This window comes from Malaclemys terrapin, chromosome 4 (assembly GCF_027887155.1).
Source record: "Malaclemys terrapin pileata isolate rMalTer1 chromosome 4, rMalTer1.hap1, whole genome shotgun sequence".
NCBI lineage: Eukaryota > Metazoa > Chordata > Testudines > Emydidae > Malaclemys > Malaclemys terrapin.
In genome coordinates this window covers 42,914,315-42,935,359 of record NC_071508.1, presented here as the reverse complement: position 1 = coordinate 42,935,359, position 21,045 = coordinate 42,914,315, and the positions used below count along the sequence as shown (strand labels likewise).

The window sequence follows — 21,045 nt, the reverse complement described above, 5'->3', positions numbered from 1 at the left end:
AGGGCCTGGCTGCAGGCAGCTAGACAGGATACCGGAGTGGAGCAGGGCTGGGGAAAGGCTGAGGAGCTGGGGAGCTCCAGCCTGGATAGCCCCAGGCTGTGGCCTGGTAATAGGCCAAGGGGTACTGGGGGTTGCAGAGGGCAGCCCAGGGCTAGGCCAAGGCAGCAGGTCCGAACCCAACCTTGCCGATGATGAGTGGCCTATACTGCAGTCTGCCCCAGAGAGTGGGGGCTAGCTGGTGACTGGCAGCGGCCTTATCCTGAGGTGAGGTGGGGTTAGTGGGTGGGGGTTCCCCTGGGAGGGGAGACCTAGCGTGTGTGGGTACTGCCAGGGGGCAGCACCCAGAGCAAGGGGCACCGGGGTCCTGGGAGGGACACGGGAGCCTGAGTGCATAGGACAGGCGGATCACTGGCCTGCAGAGGGCGCTCCAGAGGCTGGAGAGCTAATTCCCTGGACAACCAGCAGGAGGCGCCGCAGGGGTGAGTCCAGATACTCTTACATATGGTGGAAATGCGGGTATAGCGGACCACCCGTGACACAAGGGGCCAAGGCAAGGACTGTGGACTATTGCCCAATGCAGAGACTTGAGAACCGAAGGTGGAGGAAACCATGAAGGACTATTATTGGAGAGCCCGTGTGGCCCGTCTCGCCGAGCAGCAAGCCAGGCTGCTCCAGCTGCTGCGGGGGAGGGCACAAGGACCTCATTGGGGGCCAGACACCTTGGGCAGGAGGCCGGTGCCAAGGTCAAAGAACTGTTGGGCCTGTGGAGAACCAGGACACTTGAAGAGGGTGTGCCCTCACAGGGCCCAGGCGAGCCCTGAAGGAAGGGCTGTGCCAGAGACAGACCATGGACCGACTCGAGTGCCCCCTGTGAAGCCAACAGGGGGGCTCCAATTGTGTTGGGCCTGTGGGGAGCCAGGGCACAAGAAGGGGGAGTGCCCTTCCCAGAACTCGCAGGGCCCAGGCTAGCCCTGAGGTGGGCAGGGGTGAGCACTGGCTGTGCCTCCTCTGCCACAAGGGGCGCCGGGGAAAGCGGCCTAGCCCCCAGAGATGGAGGGGGAGGCCAGAGGATCGGGCCGGGTCTGAGACTGCCCCGAAGGAGGGGGTGGTGACGACCAGGGCCCCACAGAGGGGATTGTCAGGGGCAGGGAGGCCCCAGACAAACCTGGGATCCCATGGGGGAGCTGAAAAGGCAACCATGGGAACCCAAACTATGGAGGAAGTGAGCAGCTGCTCCTTGCACTGGACAGCCTGCGAGCAGAGAGGGATTTCCTGCGGGCCCAGCTGAGAGGAATGCTGGGGCGTTAGGGATAGACAGACACCCTACCCCCCCGGTGGAGGGGATCTTGAGGTGGGGGGTGTGTAGCAGGGTGGCTACCCCGCTCCTGCCTGAGAGGTTTAAAACAGCCCTGGCAGAGGGCTAGGGCAAAGGGAAAAGCTACTGGGCTGATTGGGGAAGTAGCCACAGCTGGGCCATGCCCCAATCAGGCCCCAGCTGGCCTGTATAAGAAGGCTGGGAGCCAGGCGCTCAAGAGTCTCTCTCTGAGTACAGAGAGAGAAGGGCCTGGCTGCAGGGAGCTAGAGAGGATACCTGAGTGGAGCAGGGCTGGGGAAAGGCTGAGGAGCTGGGGAGCTCCAGCCTGGATAGCCCCAGGCTGTGGCCTGGTAATAGGCCAAGGGGTACTGGGGGTTGCCGAGGGCAGCCCAAGCCAAGGCAGCAGGTCCGAACCCAACCTTGCCGATGAGTGGCTTATACTGCAGTCTGCCCCAGAGAGTGGGGGCTAGCTGGTGACTGGCAGTGGCCTTATCCTGAGGGGAGGTGGGGTTAGTGGGTGAGGGTTCCCCTGGGAGGGGAGACCTAGCGTGTGTGGGTACTGCCAGGGGGCAGCACCCAGAGCAAGGGGCACCGGGGTCCTGGGAGGGACACGGGAGCCTGCGTGCAGAGGACAGGCGGATCACTGGCCTGCAGAGGGCGCTCCAGAGGCTGGAGAGCTAATTCCCTGGACGACCAGCAGGAGGCGCCGCAGGGGTGAGTCCGGATACTTACACCTACAAAAGGTACTCGGGCTGCAGAGGGGCACCCGAGAGATAGGTAGAGGCAGCTGGTCCAACCCCCCTTGCCGATGATGCGTGGTTTATATACTGCAGTCCACTCCAGTGAGAGGGGGCTAGACAGTGACTGGCCGTAGCCACTGAGGCAAGGTGTGGTTAGAGGGTTGGGGGTTCCCTTGGACACCCAGATAGTGGGTTACTGCCGGGGGCAGGACCCTGACGTAGAGGGGTACCGGGGTCTGGGAGGTACACCGGGACCAGCGGCAGGCGAGACACCAGCCTGTAGAGGGCACTTAGAGGCCGGAAGAGATCATCCCTCACCGTTGCCCTGTGACACAGACTCTCTATCTTTGCTCGGTCTGACTGCAGGCCTGAACCATTAACACTGAGCTAATTTTCCCCTGAACCAAGGTATCCCAGAAGTATCATAGCGAGGGGTGTTGTCTAGGGTGACCAGATGACAGGAAGAAAATATCGGGACACAAGGGGGGGGGGGGTGTCACCGGCGGAGCAAAAAAACCCAAAAAACTGAGTGCTGCCGGTATAAGGACACAAACAGCTCCCTCTCCCAATTCCCTACTGTGGCCCAGTGCTGCCGGCAGTCGGGGGCGGGAGCTGAGAACAGCCGAGTGCTGTGGGCAGTCAGAGGAGATTATGCACCCTTCCTTAGGTATGCATACCTTCAGCCTCTGGTTTTTAGGAGGGGGGGGGAACCAACGGAGAACAGCTGAGTGCTGCCGGCAGTCAGAGGAAAAGAAAAAAAAAAAGCCGAGAACAGCTGAGTGCTGCCGGCGGAGGGAAAAAAAAAAAAAAAGCGGAGTGCAGCGTCCCGACCGAAAATCAATCGGGACGCGGGACAAGTACCTAAATATCGGGACGGTCCCGATTTTATCGGGACGTCTGGTCACCCTAGTGTTGTCTCCCGTCCAGACGGACGGGGAGGAAGCTGCAAACCCCTTACAGCCTCTCTTTCTAGTCTTTCATACTTTTTTCTCTAAATATGTCAAAACACAAGCACGCAACCTTCCCCTGGCAAAACACAGAAAAATGGGGACGGCGCCGGCAATGGGGATGGGGTGTGGTAACCTGTCAAAAACTATATGGTGATGAAAGCTATCGAGCGGTTACCTACTCACATGGGGTTGTCAGGGAGGGGTAGTACCTCTGATGGGGGAGCAGTCGTACTCCTAGGAGTAGCTCATCCATTTTGGTCCCCACTTGACAATACCCAGCTCTCACCTGTGGCTCCAAGTAGCTTTCAGCATGTGACAGCGGCCACACCCCGGAGACCGTCTCGACCAGTGGGCTAAACCAGGTGAGGGTAGCCGATGAGTATGAGACTCTCTGTGAGTTAGGGCCTGTCTACCCATTGCATGCGAAGGCTGGATCTGGCTGACTGAGGCAACCTGGTTCAATGGTCAGGAAGGCGATGACAGCAAGCGTTGTGGAACGCTTAAGAGCACGGCAAGACACGTAGGCGTCCTGGTCATCCACTGCGCCCTGCCCTATCTCCAGCCGTCTCGACTTCTGTTCTTGCCACTGGATACAGATAGGAACTGGGAAGAGAGAGTGAGGCTGACGTCGCGCAACTCTCCCTCACTTTAATCCAATCCATGCGCAAGACTCGACATAATATCGTATCCTATTACATAATATCAAGTCCTGTGGCGATGGGCGAGCGACGAAGCAGCAGGTGTGGATACACTGGGAGCTGTAGCTGCGGACCTGCACATAGGCGGCTCAGGCATAATGGTCGTTCCTCACTGACCGAAGCAGCAGTGGAGCTCGGCATCTTCTTGAGCGACTGAGCAGCCCTATTCAGGATTGCACTGCTCACCTCCGTAGAATGAGGAGGGGGCTAGAAAAGGTGCCTTAAACATTGCCTGCTTCACCTTACCCTGGCCAGCATACCGCGGCTGGCGGGGATCCCACAAAAGTGGTCGTATAAAAACAAAACTTAGAGTGACACCGATCACTATTGGCACATGGAATGTGCACACGTTACTGGACAACATCACGGCAGATAGACCGGAGAGAAGAACAGCACTTGTCGCTAGAGAGCTCGCACGCTACAACATTGACATTGCAGCCCTTAGCGAAACTCGCCTTGCTAATGAAGGACAGCTGTCCCAGTCAGGCTGTGGCTATACATTCATTCACACAGGCAGTAATACCTCTGAGGCGAGGCGTATTGCTGAGGCTGAAAAAAAGCGTGAGCTGCGCAAGTCCAGAGCTGCTTGTACATCATCGACAGTGCCATTACATGTCTGCCCGACATGTGACAGGACGTTCCAGGCCCGAAGAGGACTGATCAGTCATCTTCAGACGTACAGAGCCCGGTCATCGAAAGAATGAGTGGTTGAGGTCTTCATCGATAACGATGGACGAACATCACTCACATGCAATCTCCCACCCTGTACATAGGAATCCTCTGTTTCATTTTGATGTTTTTTGATGTACTTTAATGCTTTTATTCATTTTATTGATTAAATAATTGTAATTACAGTAATACATCGAGGTATAAAAGATCTACACATCTTCTCCTGTACACAGAACACAGACCGCTCCAATGGATCCCACAACCCATACAGCGAGAAAGCCGTAGCAAGCGTTAACATCTCCAAAATCCTATCCGGGCAGGGAAATGCACCTGCTGTTTGCAATACTTCTATAGTATAGACACAGGGTGAGGGCTAGACAAAGTGACCACGGTTAGTCCTGCTCCATCTCTACTGTCTGGGTTTCCATCTACAGCTGTTCACACTGGAAATGCAGGACAGGGTAAGGTTAGCCCATCACCAAAAGACCCTTAATGTAAAGCAGTGCTCCTGCCAGTGCCTGGTGGGGATCATGCAGACAGACTACACCCCAGGCTGGGCATTGTCCCAGGGTAAAGCAGGCCTGTAGTGGAAGGTGGAGGAGCCCCTGGACGAACAGGGTGAGGCATGGGACAATTCAGCTAAGAGTTGCAGGGCTGAGCACCAGAAGAATCGCGGGGTGGAACTTTGGGGTATGGCAGGGAGGGGTGGAACGAGCCCCGCTCTGGGTCAGTCCCAGTGCCAATGGCCCACTGCCTTTGAAGAGGCCACCGCTGAAGGCCATTTGTCCTACTCCCCTGGGTCCCACAACCCAGCTCTGGCCAGAGAGAAACTTTGCCTTGGAATCTTAAAGCAAGTGACTTTGTTTCTAGGGCTGAAGGGGGTGGTGGCAAAAAAAACTGACCCTTGTGCTCTTTGGGGGATCGTACCTGAAATGGGGGTCAGTGGGAGGTGGAAGGGCTGAGTGTAAAGGACCAGGAAGGAAACAGGGTCCTGGGAGAGAGTCAGTGCTGGGACACCCCGTTGCTCATGAGACTCCACCTTCCGAGTAGTGCGGTCCCAGGTCTGTAACCCTTATGCTGGGGAGCGCTGCCAGGCAAAGTCTCCTGCTGCAGGCCCACGGCCCTGCCCAACATAAGGGCTGCAAAACAGGGCCCTCAGAAGGGGGGTTACTACTGTGTCCTGAGGAGCATAAGGGATGGGACCTGTCGGAACCACAGGCTTCCCCCAAGGCTTTGGGGGCTAAAGGAGTCAGCTTCTGAAGTGGACACTGTGCCCTGTCACCAGTGATTAGTGGGAACCGGGCTAGCACTCTGGCTCTACGGTGCTAACAGCTAATTGGGGGCCTGAAAGGGGTGAGCCATGGGGTGCTAGACCTTAGTCAGCCCTGCCCCTGCAGCACACATGGTAGCAGATGGGACAGAGTGAGTCCCAGCTCCAGGATGGTACCGCAGCCAGTGCTGCGAACGGGGCTCCATGCACCCTGCTGGTGCTAGGCTGGGGTCGGCAGCACACAAGCCCTCTCCGTATTTCGGTACCGGCCGGCAGATCCCAGCTATGCTGAACGACAAAGCGTGGAGAGGGGCCTGCACCCGCTTGCAGAAGGAATGAGACCCCAGGCACCCAGGAGGAGCAGAGGCCAGCAGCAGGATGCAGGTGGCAGGATCCCTCTCGCACATCCAGGATCTGGGGCTGCTGAACGGGCTGCGGGAAAGATTGGAATGATCCCCTTGAGTCTCTCAGCTTGGGGGCCTCCCCGTGGCTGGCAAGGCCATGTCCCGAAGCAGTGCCTGGCCACGCCCTGGTCAGCAGAAAGCCCTGTGCATCATCGAAACCCAGCGTGGGGCTGGACAGGAACGACGCCCCCTAGCCGTGGAAGCGGGCAGTTCACAAAGCCCCAGTTGAGACGCCGTCACCCCAGAGTCCTGGAAACTGGAGCACACACAGGCCAGGCCGCTCCCAGCTCTTCACAGCCAGGGAGAGGGGCTGGGGCCTGGGCCCGCCAGGGAGCCTGACAGTCGCCCTGGCTCCGGCCTTTCCAGTGCCTAGGTCGGGCCGTTCAGCAATCTTCTCCAGCTCCAGAGCTTCACTGTCAGGTCGCTGGGGAAGGAAGAGAGAAAGGAAGTGAGGCCGGGGGCTGCCCCCGCCCCAGCTGGGAGAGGCAGCACAGCAAGTACAATCAGCTACAGGCCACGCCCTGCCCCCAACTCCCCCGCCCCCAAATGCATCACGCTGCAGCCCAGGAGAGCAAGGCCGCTGTGCCCCAAGCGGGCGGGCACCAGCGCAAGGAGGGAGCAGATGCGCCCAGCTGCCCGCCAGCGGGATAATCCCCCAGAGCGCCAGTAACGGGGCACTCTGCCAAAGCGCAGGCTCAGCCAGTGGCACCTCACTGGCAGTGGCCAGTGACGCAGTGGGGGGTGGGGATCCCCCCAGCAGTGGCCCAGGAGGAGCAGTAGTCAGATGGGCAAACCCCATGCAGCCCCGAGCTGGCCGCTGGATCCAATCACCTGGGGGACTGGGAGGTGGGGGGCAAGAGGACAGTCTCCTCTTGCAAAGAGCTCTACATGGGGGGAAAATCCAAAAGAATCTCATACTGTTAAGAAGCAGCTGAGACCAGAGCGGAGAGAGAAGAGACAGAGAAAGAAAAGGAGAGAGAGCCAGAGGGGGTGAGAGCCAGAGAGAGGAGGAGGAGGGTTAAGGCAGGCTAGTGGCACGCCCCTTTATGGCAAGGACGCGGTGAGGAAGGCAGGGGGTGAGCCCAGGCACGTAAGTCCATAGCTTTACCTGGCAGTCACTGCGGCACAGAGAGAAACAGAGGGGGGAGGGAGGGGGGAAGAGAAAGGAAAGGAGAAAAGGGACATGGTCGGAAAAGAGGAGATCAGAGATGGTGCCAGAGACATTGTGAACCCGGGGACCCCCTCTGGGGGCCAGGGCTGTGCACAGGGGCCGGGGAGCGGAAGGAGGGGGCGGTGGTGCTCTCATTGGAGATGCACAAGGCGCTGTCGAGGAGGAGCTGGTGCCCGGTTGGCAGGAAGTCCGTTCTCTGCGCTGAGGGTGGCAGGGCCAGCAGCACCAGGTCTGGCTAGTCCCGGCACATCAAAGGAGCTGGCAAGAGCATCCCAAAAGCATGGCGGGGCAGGGCAGGACCAGCGCTTGGCATAACTGGATGGGGCAGAAGAGCCTCACTGTGGGGCGACCTAACAATGGCTGAGAGATGGAGGAGAGGAGAGGCTAGATAGGGAGGGGTTGGGGGCCCTGCAGCCGACTGCTGCCCCACACCAAACCGCCTGCAGCCCGGCTCTGGCGCTGTTCCCATCCCTCGCTCCCAGTGCCATTCCAGGCCCTGCCACATGGGGGGAGCAACAGTGGGTTTGGAGAGCTCCTGCAGCTCTGTTGCACTGGGGGGAGTTGGGGGTCAGACCTCCCTCCCCCATGCCGCAGGGGCCTAGCCCTACCCACTGCCCTCACCTGGAAGCAGTGAATATGTGCTTGGAATTGGTGCAGATGGCATTGATGGGGCTGTTGTGGCCCTTGATCTCCCCAACGGGCGAGAAGTTCTCCATGTTCCAGACCTTCACCACGCCCCCGCGGCAGGCGCTCAGCAGCATGGGGCGGCCGGGGACGAAGGCCAGGGCACAGACCCAGTCCTTGTGCGCGTTGGGGATTTGCTGGCAGGCACAGAGACAGGGCAGAGCCAGTGAGCGCCCACGATCCACGCTGCCAGCCGGGGCCATCAAGACCCAAACTGCCCCCTGAGCTCCAGGGCAGGGTCAGGCCAGCAGCCAGAGCCAGATGCTGGGTTTGCAGCTGGCTGCTGGCTCTGTAATGGGCTGAGACAAACCCCCCACATCTGTACCGTGGCTGAGAGCTGGAATTTTTAAGCTCCGCTCGATTTCTCATCAAGCAGCAGCCGAGGATTTGAATTCAAGACAAGGGGACTCTGGTGAGCTACAGAAGCAGCTCAGCAGGAGAGAAGAGGGCTCCGCCCCAGGAGACAATTGCTCATTGGGATTGACCAGGGGATCTCCAAGCTCCGATCAATCCAAGCCGAGCTGGCAACCAGGATACGAGACACACAAGATGGGGGAGAGAATCTCTTTGATTGGACCAATTTCGGGGGGGAGGTGGGGGGGGGGGGAAGGGACAAGTCTGCAAATTCAGCTCTTCTTCCAGGGTGGGGCTTGAAAGCTTGTCCCTTCCACCCACAGGAGCTGGTCCAATAAAAGAGATTCCCCCTCACCCCCCATCTCTCTAATTATTTGTCTGCCATCAATCCTCAGCGCTCCAGTGGGAAGAAAAATGAGCATTAGCCTCATTTCATAGGGGAGAGACTGTGGGGGAGGGTCACACAGCCACAAATGGTGACTAGCTCTGGGCAGCTCCATTTTGGGGGACACCCCGACCACCCCATTTTCAGAGGGGCAGAGCCCCCACTCCTCCCCTTGACTCCCACAGTGCCCAGCTCCTCTGAACAACCCAGCCCCGGGCGGGCACATGGTAGGTTCTCCAAAACAGAGCCCCCCACCACTAAAAAAAAAAAAATATCAATGGAGGCCTCTGAAATGTTAGCCAAGTCTCATGGCAGAGCCAGACCTCCTGCCTCCCAGCACCGGCCTGCACGCCCCCTTCGGCTGCTGCTCTATCCCAGACCCACCGGAGGCCATCCCCGCACTGCAGCGCGTCACCACTGACCTGGAGAGCCAGGCACCGCGGCCTGTGGCGCCCGGAGACCAGACAGCCACACTCATCGGGGTCAGAAATAGGGACAACGCCGAGCGCTATCTACCCCCAGACCAACCTGTCCCCATTCCCCATAGGCCACTGAGCCCTTTAACCGCAGCAGGTGGGGCCCAGCCCTATAGAACTGGCTACCGTGCATTGCCCACGGCTGTAAACTGCCTTTGGGACCCACCCTGCCAGCCACTGTCGTTTGCAACCCCCGGGGCTCTTCCATTGCCTGGAGGCCCCAGGTGCAACGTAGGGATGGGGTCCTTGTGTCTGCTCTTTGATCCTCTGCCCCCAGGATGGCGGGAGCACGCTCCAGACTGGAAAGCGACTCTCCAGCAGGTTCTAAGTCCTCGCTCCAGACCCTGGCACTGGCCCTCGAAACGGCACGCTGTGGGTCTAGCCCATCTCTCTGCCCCCCGCCCAGCAGCAGGGCCTTCCTGCTCGTCCCCCTCCGTACCTGGAGGAGCTCCTGCTGCTCCAGGTCCCACTTCTTGATCCCGTTGTCCCCGGAGCCGCTGAAGAGCACGTCGCCCTGGATGGCCAGACACTCGATGCCGTCGTAGTGCGGGGGCTCGAAGTTATGCTGTGAACCCCGGTGGCAAAGGAGACCAGTCGCTCTCAGGTCATTAGGCCAGCAACAGCCCTTTCAGCAAGGCAGGGGGATGGCGAGAGCGTCCGACCACACAGCTACCACTGGGATGCTGAGCCACGGCCCAGTGAAATGAGACAGGGATGGATTGGCAGCGGCAGGGTTCTGCCTGCTTACGCCATGCTGGGATCCTTGGGCAGAGGCCATGTGGGGACACGATGGCTCAGCACTAGGGCTGAGATACAGGTCGCAGGTTCGAACCTCGCCCGGCTCAGCTGGGACTGGAAATCTCCACCTCCTCCAATGGTTTGGTGGCCAACGTGCGGACGCAGCTAAGCGTCCGGCTGGCAGGGGCCACGTTGCAAAGACAAAATAGCCTCCTTGGCAGCAGGTTCAGCAGAGGCCACAGAGGGCAGGAGGAGGTGGGTTCCACCTTCCACGCGTGAGGCATCAGGAGGAAGCGGGGGGTGCGGAGGGGAGGCCTGGGCCGGGCACCTGGAATTCTGGTCTCCACGGCTGCCGAGCTGCCCAGTACTTTGAGACATGGCAGCTCCTCCATCATTTCCCAGATCTGGGTTCCAGGACGCTCTTAGGGGCAGTGCACAGACCCTGCTCCCCGTGACCCACACACACACCTGGCAGGTGTGGGGACAGGAACGCTGGCCAGCTGCAAAGCCACCAGGTCCTTCAGGCCACAAGCGCTGGGGGGCTCATGGCATTTCTCAGACCCTGGTGGCATTTGCAAATGTGCTCAGTACTGGCCTCCCTCTGCGCCCGCTGAGATCAACAGAACGGCTCCTTCCCGCCCCCCATGGGAGCAGAGTTAGGCCGATGCTGGGCGCTCTGGACAAAACCACCCAGCATGTCCCCTCCTCGCCAGGCCTTTGGTGGGCAGCGAGCCCCTGTAGCTGGCACCTCCGGGAGAGCGGCTATGCATGGGGGTGGGGAGGGCTGGCACAAGCAGCGGTTCCTGGGCTCAAAGGCCCCTTGTGCTGCCTGTGAGCGGGAGGGAGGGAGGGTCCCAGGGTACCTTGACGTAGTGATCCTTGGAGCCGGTGACGACCAGGTCATGGTTGCTCGCAGTCTGGTTCACAGTGAGACACATCACAGGCCCGATGTGGCCGGTCAGCTTCCCGATAGGCTGCAACCTACAAGCAGGAGCCCGGGGCGTCAGGGTCTGGGGTGCGCTCAGCAGGAGGCGCTCGTTCCTGCAGGCCCTTCGCTGGCCCAGTCTCCAAGGCTCCCAGCAGGGACCCTCCCAGCCCCAGGCCCCTCTCCACCATCCCAAGCAGAAGTGGGGACCTCGGGCTCCGGGGCGCAGAGCACGGAGCAATCTTGGGGATACCACATCCCTCAGCACCATGGGCCGTGACTGTGGCCTTGGGCTAGGGGCAGGGAGCTGGGCTCAGATGCGGTGTCAGGGGGTGACCGGCTTGTCCACCGATCTCCTAAGGCAGGGGCGGGGAAAGCTACGGCCCGCAGGCTGGATCCAGCCCGTTAGTTAATTTCATCTGGCCCGTGGCGCCCTCTCCCACCACCCGCTGCAGGGGAAGCCCCAAGCCTCCGCGCCCCCCTGGCAGGTAAGTGGCCTGTGATTGATTTTTCCTGTGGGTCAATGGCCAGTGACAGAGAAAAGGTTCTCCACCCCTGCCCTAAGGGCTGCAGCTGGGAGAGGAGCACTGGGTCCTACTTTCAGCCACCCTTGGGCGTGATCAGCAGCTGCTGGGGCTGATGTAGTGCAAAGCCCAAGACAAACAAGCTAAGCTGCTCCACGCTGGGGTTTGTGCCAGTGCGGCTTCCCCCGGTGCCAGTCCAAATCCGCCCCTGCCTCAATAACACAGCTTCCAGCCGGGAGGGAGCGGGCCCCCGCTCAGCCCAGAACGACTGCTCCCTCTGCCTACGCAGCACCCATCTGCCTCCCCACAAGAGCTGTCCCTGCCTGGGGGCCTGAGTTAGCCCCGCCCGGACCTGTTGAGCTCCCAGATGCGGACAGAGTTCCCGGCGGCAGCGTAGAGCATGGTGCCAGTGGGGTTGAGTGCGATCTGGTTGATCTGGTGCTCGCCCTGCACGCTGGCGATGGTGCGGGTGGTGGTCCCAGCCCAGGCGTCCCCAGAGATCACCTGGCCTGAAGAGCTAAGCCAAAGAGACAGAAACAGGTGAGCCTCAAGGCAGAGACCCTCGGGGGAGGGAGGGGGCAATTTACATAATGTGGAATGGAAGATCTAGCCCGTTGTGGACTGATTAGAAGGCTGGACAGCGTCTGTCCCCAGCCATCTATAGGGGGAAGCAATGCCACTTCCTGGCCATATGCAGTGCCAGTGGTGCCAGGATGAGACCCCCCCCGCTCAGCCCCACGTCCCCTCAAGCCGGGAGCAATGGCACAGCAAGGGTGACCCAGGCAGCAGCTTTCGGCACCCAAGGGAGATGCCTTGCCGCGCAGCCAGCCAGACCCGTACCAGCAGGCATGCCAACTCCACGCCCAGGGCGGAGCGACACAAACCCCACCCCTGGCCTGGAGTTGATGTTGACAGGCAGCCCAGGCATGTTCCCACCCAGGGCCGGCACTTCCATTTAGGCGATCTAGGCGGTCGCCTAGGGCACCAGGATTTGGGGGGGGGGGCAATTCGGCGGCGGGGGGTCCTTCCGCGCTCCGCGTGTTCGGCGGCAATTCTGCAGCGGGTCCTTCACTTGCTCCAGGACCCGCCGCCGAAGTGACCCGAAGACCAGGAGCGTGGAAGGACCCCCCCACCGCTGAATTGCCGACGACGACCGGGAGCACAGAAGGACCCCCCCCACCGCTGAATTGCCGACGACGACCGGGAGCACAGAAGGACCCCCCCACCGCTGAATTGCCGACGACGACCGGGAGCACAGAAGGACCCCCGTCTAGGGCGCCAAAAACCCTGGTGCCGCTCCTGTTCCCGCCAGTCAGATTGGGGAAGCCTAAAAGAGAAGTCTCAGTCTGTGGCTGAGCACCAGAGAGAGGGGCTGTTTCGCTGGGGTCTGGAAACGGCGCTGGCAGCTGCAGATGGGTCATTACCCATCATCCCTGATCAAAGCAACTGTAGGGTGCACGGTGCCCCCCGAAACAGACGAGAGGAGCAACTTCCCTGAGAGCAGAGCACCAAGCCATGGAGCTTCCACGAGCCAGGCCAGGCTAGAACGACCAGCATTGCAGCATTCCTAGACTCAGCCCTGCAGACCAGCCCGGCCACTTGGCCTTTGCAATGCTGCCCTGAGTGCAGAACGCTGGCAGGGCAGCGCGTCGAGCTTGGCCAGGCCCACAGGGCAGCCTCGGTGCGTCAGGTACTTACGTGAGGGTGCGGATGCACTTGGCCGAATCCCGGATATCCCACACCTTGATGTAGGAGGTGGAGACAGTGAAGACCAACCCTGAGTGGCTGCAGTACTTGATGGACACCACATTATTGGGGTGGCCCTTTAGCGAGGCGATATCCTGGCCCGTCACCAGGTTCCACATTTTGCAGCTCCGGTCTGCGAGAGGAGGCAGGAGCACATGACACTGCGGGACCCTTCCTGTCCTCAGCAAAGGATCCCCATGGCTTCCTCCCTCTCTTCCCCCCGCCTCCCCCTGCTCCCACGAGTGCCCCAGGGGAGCTCAGTCCCTGTGGCCCATCCAGCCTCTGGCACCTCTGCCAGACCTGCCAACGGGGGGAGGGTCTATTAGTGCCAGGTGCGAGGTGAACATCCAGCCACTAGGAACCGGGCAGAGGCCCCAACAACTCGCTTCAGGGATGTCACCACACAGCTGTTCAGTCTAATGACTCGTGCAGCATTGCTGCCCTCTGCTGGGGGGACCCAGAACTGCACCGGCCCGTTGTGGCTTTCAGGCAGGCCGGTGCCGTCTGAGCAAGAGGCTCCTGTCCTGCCCCCGCAGTTTGGGGTGGCTCAGCCCCTCCCCTGGGTAACAGGCTCACTCCCCAATGATCACACCCAGAGCTCAGCAGCCGGCCCGCCCCTGAGGCGCGCACCTTTGGATCCGGAGAAGAGCAGCTCGTTGGTGGCGTCCACGCAGAGAACGGGCTTGAAGTGTCCTTCCGCCACGGAGATGCACTGCAGCGGGGCCGTCCGGGCGCTCCTGGCACCGCCCACGGGGTTAATGAGGCCCTTTCCATGGGGGAGAGAGAGCAAGGGCGTCAGCAGGAGGGCGCTGGCTGGGTGACCCAGGACGAAGCCAGATCCTGCCCCATGAGGCTGCCAGGGCCTGCTAGTGGGGCTCCGGAGCAAAGCAAACCACAGACAGAAGCTGCCGGGCAGCCTGCTCCCCAGACAGGCCCCCCGGGGGCAGGTCACACCCTGTTGGTGCTAAGGGCTCAGAGACTCGTGCAGACCCTGCCTTGGCTTGGGGCTGGGGCTTGGAAAGGAAACGGGCTTCACCCCCTGGCCATCTCGCTGCTGGCACAGATGAGCGACCCCCCACCCCCCTGTGAGAGCTGTGGGTGGCCCCTGTGCCCCATCCAGGCAAGATCCCGAAGCCAACAGAGTCCAGGCTGCTGCATGGCACACGCTGCCCCATCCCCTCTGGAGTCAGAGACTAGCAGGGACAGGCTGGCTCCGGACCCAACCCCCAAAACCTCCAGGCTTGAACAAACTGGGGCCCTGCTCCAGCCGTGCTATGTGGGGCATAAGGGCACCACCCTGTGGCCAGCGGGGGGGAAGCGCCCTCTCTCCATCTGACCCACTCCAGTTTTGCAATGAGCTTCACCCTGTTTTGGCAGATGGGGAAGGGATTTTTAACAGGTCACAATCAAATCAATGGCAGAGCTGGGAACGGAGCCCAGGAGTTCTCAATCCCCCGAGAACAGGGAGAGAACCCAGGAATCCTGGCTCCCTGGCCAGGAGACAATCCTGTCTCAAACCAGTTCTAGGCTTTGCCCCAGCAACAGCCAATGGGGCTGTGAGCAGAGTTCAGAGGGAGGTTCTAGAGTGCTGAGCACATGAGAATCGACACCCCTGAGGAAAGAGTCCAGGTGGAAGAGCCCATCATGGAGAGGGTTGATAGCCCCAAAGCAGCTTCCCAGCCAGGATCTCTAAGCACCTCCCCTCCTCCCAGCAGGGTTGGATTACAGGTGGGGACACCGAGGCAAAGGGAGGGGAAAAGGCTAGACCAGGGTCACACGGCACATTTGTGGCATGGTTGGAATGGATTTTTTGAGGGGCGCTGAGCACCCACTACTCCAGCTGATGGTGCTCAGGGTGTCAGAGTCAGGCCCACAGTGTCTCAAATAGGCACCCAAAGGCCAGTGGGGAGATGCTCCTCTGCCAGCCTGGCCCTTTTGATGTGCAGGGAATGGGGGAAGGAGAGTTGTCCTGGCACAGACACTGCCTTGGGCTAGTGTAATTGGTTCTATGTGGCTCGTGTTGCAAACCCAGGCATGCTGGGGGCAGAGCCAGGGCCTTAGCTCACCCCATTAGGGGAACTCTGGGTTGTGGCATAGACGGCAAGCAGCCCTTTGGGAGGTTGCAGTGAGTTAGAGCAGCCCCAAGGCTGCTCTAATATATCTGGGAGGCTGCACAGGCCTCAGCAGCAGCCACAGGATCCTCGGTGCCAAGAGGCTGCACCCCAGGTGTTTACTCTTTGCAGATGGGGAAACCGAGGCACAAGACAGGGATAACAATCCTGACCAGCCTCGCCATGGGTACTGGGAGGCTGAAGCCACGTTTGTCAAGTGCTTGGAGATGTCTGAACTGAAGGTGCGAGAGAAGACACACACACACACACAAAAAAGCATCATAGTCTGGACCGTCCAAGCATACACCGGCTCCAACAGCTGGCCTGCCCTGCCTCTTGCAGCTAGGCCAGACACAGCGCGAGATATCATCACTACCCACCCCGCCCTCGAGGCAGAATAGAGCATGCAGCTGTCCCCATTCAGTGAAAGCACCGTACGCTATCCGCTTAAACCCCCAGCACTGCATTTCAAGACGATGGCTCAGACCTTAAGGCACTGGAGACCAGAGGCAGAAAGGGACTTCCACAGCCGGACACGGCATGCCAGGGCCATGAGGGGAAGCAGAGAGAAGGGAAGAGGGACACACAGCGAGCAAGAGCAGCACCAGGACAGAGTCCCAATAGATTTAGCAAAGTAGCAAGGCCCAGAGTTTGGCCAGCACGGATTCAGCATGCAAGGCAGGGGGAGGGAAATGCGAGAAGCAGGAGAGTTCTAATCAATAGAAAGTTGTATGTACCTCAGCACCTCCAAGACAGAGGAATCGCTGTCGTCAGACCTAGGGACAGAAAATTAGCAGGATTACGGGAGAAAAAATCCCGGATGAGAGAGGCAACAGCGGAGTCAGAGAGTGGAGTGTTGTTATTGCATCCAAGCTAGCGGGGTAGAGAGGGAGGAGCGGACACAGAAAACCAGAGAGGAAAGGAGCAGAGGAGCAGGAAGGGACACGTGGCTCGGACACAAGATCTTTCAGGCTGGACTGGACTCATTCAGCCAGAAGGGACTGTTACAATCACCCAGTCTGACCAGTACAGTGCACGCCTGAGGCCTCGCCCAGGGATTCCTGCATCCAGTCTTCATTTAATCTTCCCATGGTCCCCCCTGTCATCACTGCCACCAGCCATCCAACCTAGCCCCTCAGGTTCCGCACTCCTGGTTTTGGGGTACAGCTGGGGTGTTCTGACACGGTCCGGCTCTGCGCTATTGTGCGGTCTGATAGTAGGCGGCATGGGGACCAGGGGCTGGTCCTGAGCTGCAGGCAGTGCCATGGGCTCCCCCAGGTTAGAACATCGCCGCCAAACTGGGATTCTGCAGGGAGGCAGATGGGAGGTGGTTGCTACCAGCTCCCATAGGGCCAGGTCCTCGGGAGCTGTAAATCAAAGCCTCTCTGCTGCCCCCACGGCAGCTAGGCCAATTTGCACCCGTGCAGGGGCTGGCCCGTGATGGTCAAAGACAGTCCTAAGGTGGGCTCGTTCCTCCGTAGAAACCAAAGGCTGCCACTGGAGAGCACCCCCACCCCACCTCCGAAGGGTCACAGCCCCTGGCACCAGGAGCAATCGGAGCACCTACGGGCCCCTGGCAGAAAGCTCGCCCCACCCAGAGCAGCCATGTCACCTCCTGAGGGGGACCGGGACCTGTGAGCAGCCGGCATCTCCCCACAGAGCACAGTGGGAGAGGGAGCAAGGCCCAGAAGGGGCAGGTGCGATGGCACAGCCAGTGCCACACAGACCTGGGGTAGGGCCGACTGGGAAATGGCTTCCCCACCGCCTGGGGACCGCTGCCAAGCCCAGCGCCGACGAGCCCCATGCTTCGCTGGGGATGGGATGGTGGCTTAGTATCCTCAGCTAGCAGCCCCCTGGACCCACCTCACCTGCTTTATAACTGCAGCCAAACCCACCCAGCAGCATCCCTGCGGGTGAAATTCTCCTCTGCCGGCAGCCAGTGTGACAGCCGCCATCTTGGCCAACACACTGGGGCCTGAACCAGGGCCCTCCAGAGCTACCAGCAGGAGCTAAAGAGCCCAGGGCCGCTAGTGGGGCCTGTGACAGCCCCAGCCCCCCAGGGGATCCCCACGGGCCCAGCGGGGGACCGGGCACTGCCACGTGTGCGCACACAACGCTAAAGGCCAGGGCACCGCTTCATGCCTGTTCTGAGGGCTCTAGCAGTGCAATGTAACGACGAGCCTCCAGCTGGATCATCTACAGGGAGGGCATCTGCCACTCCAGGCCCTCAACAGCAGCTGCTTCTGCCTGAGCTAAAGGCCCAGGCTTGGCAGTTCAGGGGCAGCCCCGAGACAAGGTCCAGCCAGTAGAGGGGGACCAAAGACCCCCCCTCCATATCAATGGGATTATAGACAGGCATAGGGCCCCTGCCCAGGGAGATGCTGCCCCATGTGAAGTTCTACTGCACCGGTATTGCAGCTCTCTGCCTTCGCCCTGGTCGCTTCACGAGCCCGGCAGGAGCCTGGAGCTGACTCCAGCTGGGACTGCCGGGCCCGAGGCAGAGCGGGGACGGTACCTGGGGACAGTCATGGGAGTCACCGTCTGCCATTCACTGCTCTTGGGGCTGGGCTCCCTGGAGCTTCACCCCCCTACCCACTCCTTGCCCCGCGAGGCTCTTACTTGTCCAGCGCAGAGCCCTGACTCTGGTTGCTGGTGAGGCGGGAGAAGACGTTGCGGTCATTGCGCGGCCTGGTGGGAGAGGACGAGGGAGGCGTGAAGCCAACGTCTGAAGTCCTGAGCCGGGGTGTTCAGAAAGAGACCCATGATTACTTTATCTGTAAGCCTAGGCTCTGAAAGAGCTCAATAGTCTTTTGAGTAATGTTGATTGCCTCTGATCGAGTAGGGCCTCTTAGTAGTCAGTCGTCGAGGTATGGAAATATTATTATCCTGTTTGTGTAAGTGTGCTGCCACTACTACACACACAGCGCTGTGGAAAGGCCAAATGGTAGGACTCTGTATTGATAGTCATCCGTTCCTAATGTGAACCAAAGGAATCTTCTGTGAGCAGGATGTATCGTGCTGTGGAAGTCAGCATCTTATAGGTCGATGGCTGAAAACCAGTCCCCCTTTGCCAGCACAGGTACTATCATGGCCAGTGTAACCATCTTGAATCTTTGGGCTTGTACAAACTTGCTGAGCTTTTTGAGACTTAGAATCCGCTTTTCTTCTGTGTTAAGAAGTAATGGGAGTAGAAACCTTTCCCCCTGTGTTGTGGAGGAACTTGCTCCATAGCACTCATTGTAGAAGGTGGCTTACTTCTTGTCGCAGAAGGTGCTTGTGAGAAGGCTCCCTGAAGAGGGGTGGGGCGGGGGGTTGAGAGGCTGATATTGAGGTGAAAGGGATGGAGTAGCCTGATACTGTGGACAAATGGGCCCTAGAGATCATACTAATTGATGCCCAGACATGGTAAAAATGGCATAAATCAGCAGCAAAAGTCCTGGTTGGTCACCAGTATTTGCGCGGTCAGGTGAGGGAGGTCATTCAGACCCTTGACCAAATTTTCAAAATTGTTGCTTAGCTGATGCAGATTGTGACGCAGAGGACTGAGTCTGAGATGCTCTACGTCTCTGGGGCGTCTGTCTTTGCCTCTGAGAATCGTATTGTCATTGTTGAAATGGGAGTGAGGTGTCCCTGCCATGTTGGTATGGTTGATATCGTCTCCGTTTCATTGCAGATGTGTATATCCCAAGAGTACAGATGGTTGCCGGGAAGTCTTTCATAGAGTGGAGGACCTTGTTGGTTTTGGCAGAGAAAAGTTTTTCACTGTCAAAGGGAAGATCTTCCTCATTTAATTGGAGGCCCTTCAGAATGCCTGATGGTTAAGGCTACGTTTTAGTCGTGGGTATTTTTAGTAAAAGTCATGGACACGTCATGGGCAGTAAAAAAAATTCACGGCCCGTGACCGATCTATGACTTTTACTATATACCCCTAACTAAAACTTGGGCGGGGGGGGCCACAGGTGCTCCAGGAGGGGCAGTCCAGGTGCACCGCGGGTGCTGAGGGAAGTGACCCAGGACACTCTCCAGTGCTGGGGGGGTGGGACACAGTGCACAGCCGGGGACCCCCACTTGTGCTGGGGGGGGGCGTTGGGTTGGCGGGGCTGGAAGGGGCTCCCTACCAGGCTCCGCATGTCCCCACAGCTCCTAGGTAGTGGAGGGGCCAGGGGACTCCATGCGCTTCTCTTGCCACAGGCCTCAGTTGCGCAGGTCCCATTGGCCAGGAACCACAGCCAATGTGAGTTGCGGGGGCAGGGTCTGCAGGCACGGGCAGCACGCGGAGCCCCCTGGCCCCTTCTGTGCCTAGGAGCTTCAGGGCCATGCCAGTGGGAGCCGAGGAGCCCCCCACCCCGAGGTAAGCGCCCTACCCACCCACCCACCAACTCCTTGCCCCTAGCCCTGAGCCCCCTCCCACACACCCAAACTGCTGCTGCTGGCTGCTGCAGAAGTCATGGAGGTCACGGAATCTGTGACTTCCGTGACAGACTTGCAGCCTTACTGATGATTGCAGGCAGGATGCCCCGCGCATTACAACAGCTATGGCTGTTCTTGCAGCCTTGTCTGCCACATGAAGGGACACTTGTAGTACATTTCTGGTGACAAGTTGTCCCTAGGGGAGTAAACCTTTGAACTGTTCCTGCCTCTCCTCTGGAAGGTCATTAATAAAATAATTCAGTTTGTCATAGTTGTCATAGTCATATTTGGCCAGGAGCATGCTGTAATTTGCCACACCGAACTGTAAGGTCTCAGAAGAGTAGACCTTTTGTCCGAAGAGGTCGAGCCCCTTCCACTCCTTATCTGCAGAGTGGATCTATACTGCGGCTGTTTGCTGTGTTGGTTTGAGGCCTCCATTACCAGGAAATTCGGGGAAGGGGGGAGGGCAGGGAAGGAAGTCTATACCCTTGGCGGGCATGTAATACTTCCTGTCCACCTCTTACATGTTGGTGGGACAGTAGCTGTTCTTTGCCAAACAGTCTCTCCTGGCTCCATCAGGGTGTCATTTATGGGTAGCACAATTTTAGAGGTCTTGAGAATCTGGAGTAGTTTGTGCTGCGTGTCAGACACAGGGATCTCCTGACTCTGCGCCACCCTTTTAAACAGTTTTTGGAACTGGTTAAAATCATCGGCAGTGGTGGGAGCATTATGGTTTCGTCTGGTGATGAGGAGTTATGCGCAGGTGAGATCATGTCCTGCTCTGTGCCCTCCTCTTTCTCGTCCCCCATTTCCTCAGGGACATCAGAGGTCTCCGGTATGCAGCATGGTGGTGGCAATCTTATCTCACCTCTAGTGGAGTTGAAGGTCAGTTGTAATGTGCCCTGTATGCTGCCCATGGGTCTCCGGGTGGCCATTGCATGGGAAAAGGCATGGGTGGGCACATCCATGGCTGTCCGTACTAAGGCTGAATATCTTGCCCATATTGGGTCCTTGATTTCATGGGTCCCAAAGGTGAAGAGTGGTGCGAAGAGAAAGCAACCTCTTCCTGTTTATCATCCTCATTGCTAGAAAATGGTGGGGCGGTGGGTGAGGCTGATTGCTCCGGTGCTGTATGCTCTGGGGAGCCATCGGTGCTAAAGAACAGCGAGAGTGGTACTGAGGATACCAGGATGTCTTTCTGGTGTAGAAACTGGTGTGGTGCCATCGATTTTGTTACCGATGTCAATATTTTAGATGGTGCCATGGACGTTGCCGATGGTTTGCGACCTGACTTGCTCGGTGCGGACGATGCTATCTTCGCCCTCTCTGTCGGTGCCAAGGAAGTTGTCAGCACTAGTGGTGGTGGCACAGCCATTGGTGAGGGTTTTGGCACTGTGTATTTCACCGTTGTTGTTGGTGCCGTAGAAGAGGAGGAAGGTTTAGATGTGCGCCTCGACTCCTTCTCTTTCCAATGG

The 21,045-nt window shown here is 59.1% G+C and overlaps 1 protein-coding gene across 1 annotated transcript; it reads right to left on the bottom strand.

Annotated features, from left to right (window-relative positions):
• Positions 1 to 6,255: 6,255 nt before the first annotated feature.
• Positions 6,256 to 20,538, bottom strand: LOC128836114 (kinesin-like protein KIF21B). The gene is made up of 13 exons (XM_054026131.1): positions 20,439 to 20,538; positions 18,416 to 18,449; positions 17,780 to 17,893; positions 15,904 to 15,936; positions 14,924 to 14,928; positions 14,004 to 14,020; positions 13,680 to 13,815; positions 13,002 to 13,182; positions 11,656 to 11,820; positions 10,718 to 10,835; positions 9,556 to 9,681; positions 7,839 to 8,038; positions 6,256 to 6,470 (listed from the first exon to the last, which is right to left on the bottom strand). Exons 1-13 carry the CDS (start codon positions 20,536 to 20,538, stop codon positions 6,416 to 6,418), a joined length of 1,284 nt encoding a protein of 427 aa, XP_053882106.1. The 3' UTR covers positions 6,256 to 6,415.
• Between the last annotated feature and the right edge of the window lie 507 nt (positions 20,539 to 21,045).

What these genes read in the sequence shown, in the direction of transcription:
- LOC128836114 (XM_054026131.1), bottom strand. Translation starts at nt 20,538, where the DNA reads ATGGATGTGCCCACCCATGCCTTTTCCCATGCAATGGCCACCCGGAGA. An exon ending in AGCACCTTCTGCGACAAGAA is followed by an intron (nt 17,894 to 18,415) that starts GTAAGCCACCTT and finishes ACCCCGGCTCAG; the next exon opens with GACTTCAGACGTTGGCTTCA. An exon ending in GCTCTTCTCCGGATCCAAAG is followed by an intron (nt 13,183 to 13,679) that starts GTGCGCGCCTCA and finishes CTCCTCTCGCAG; the next exon opens with ACCGGAGCTGCAAAATGTGG.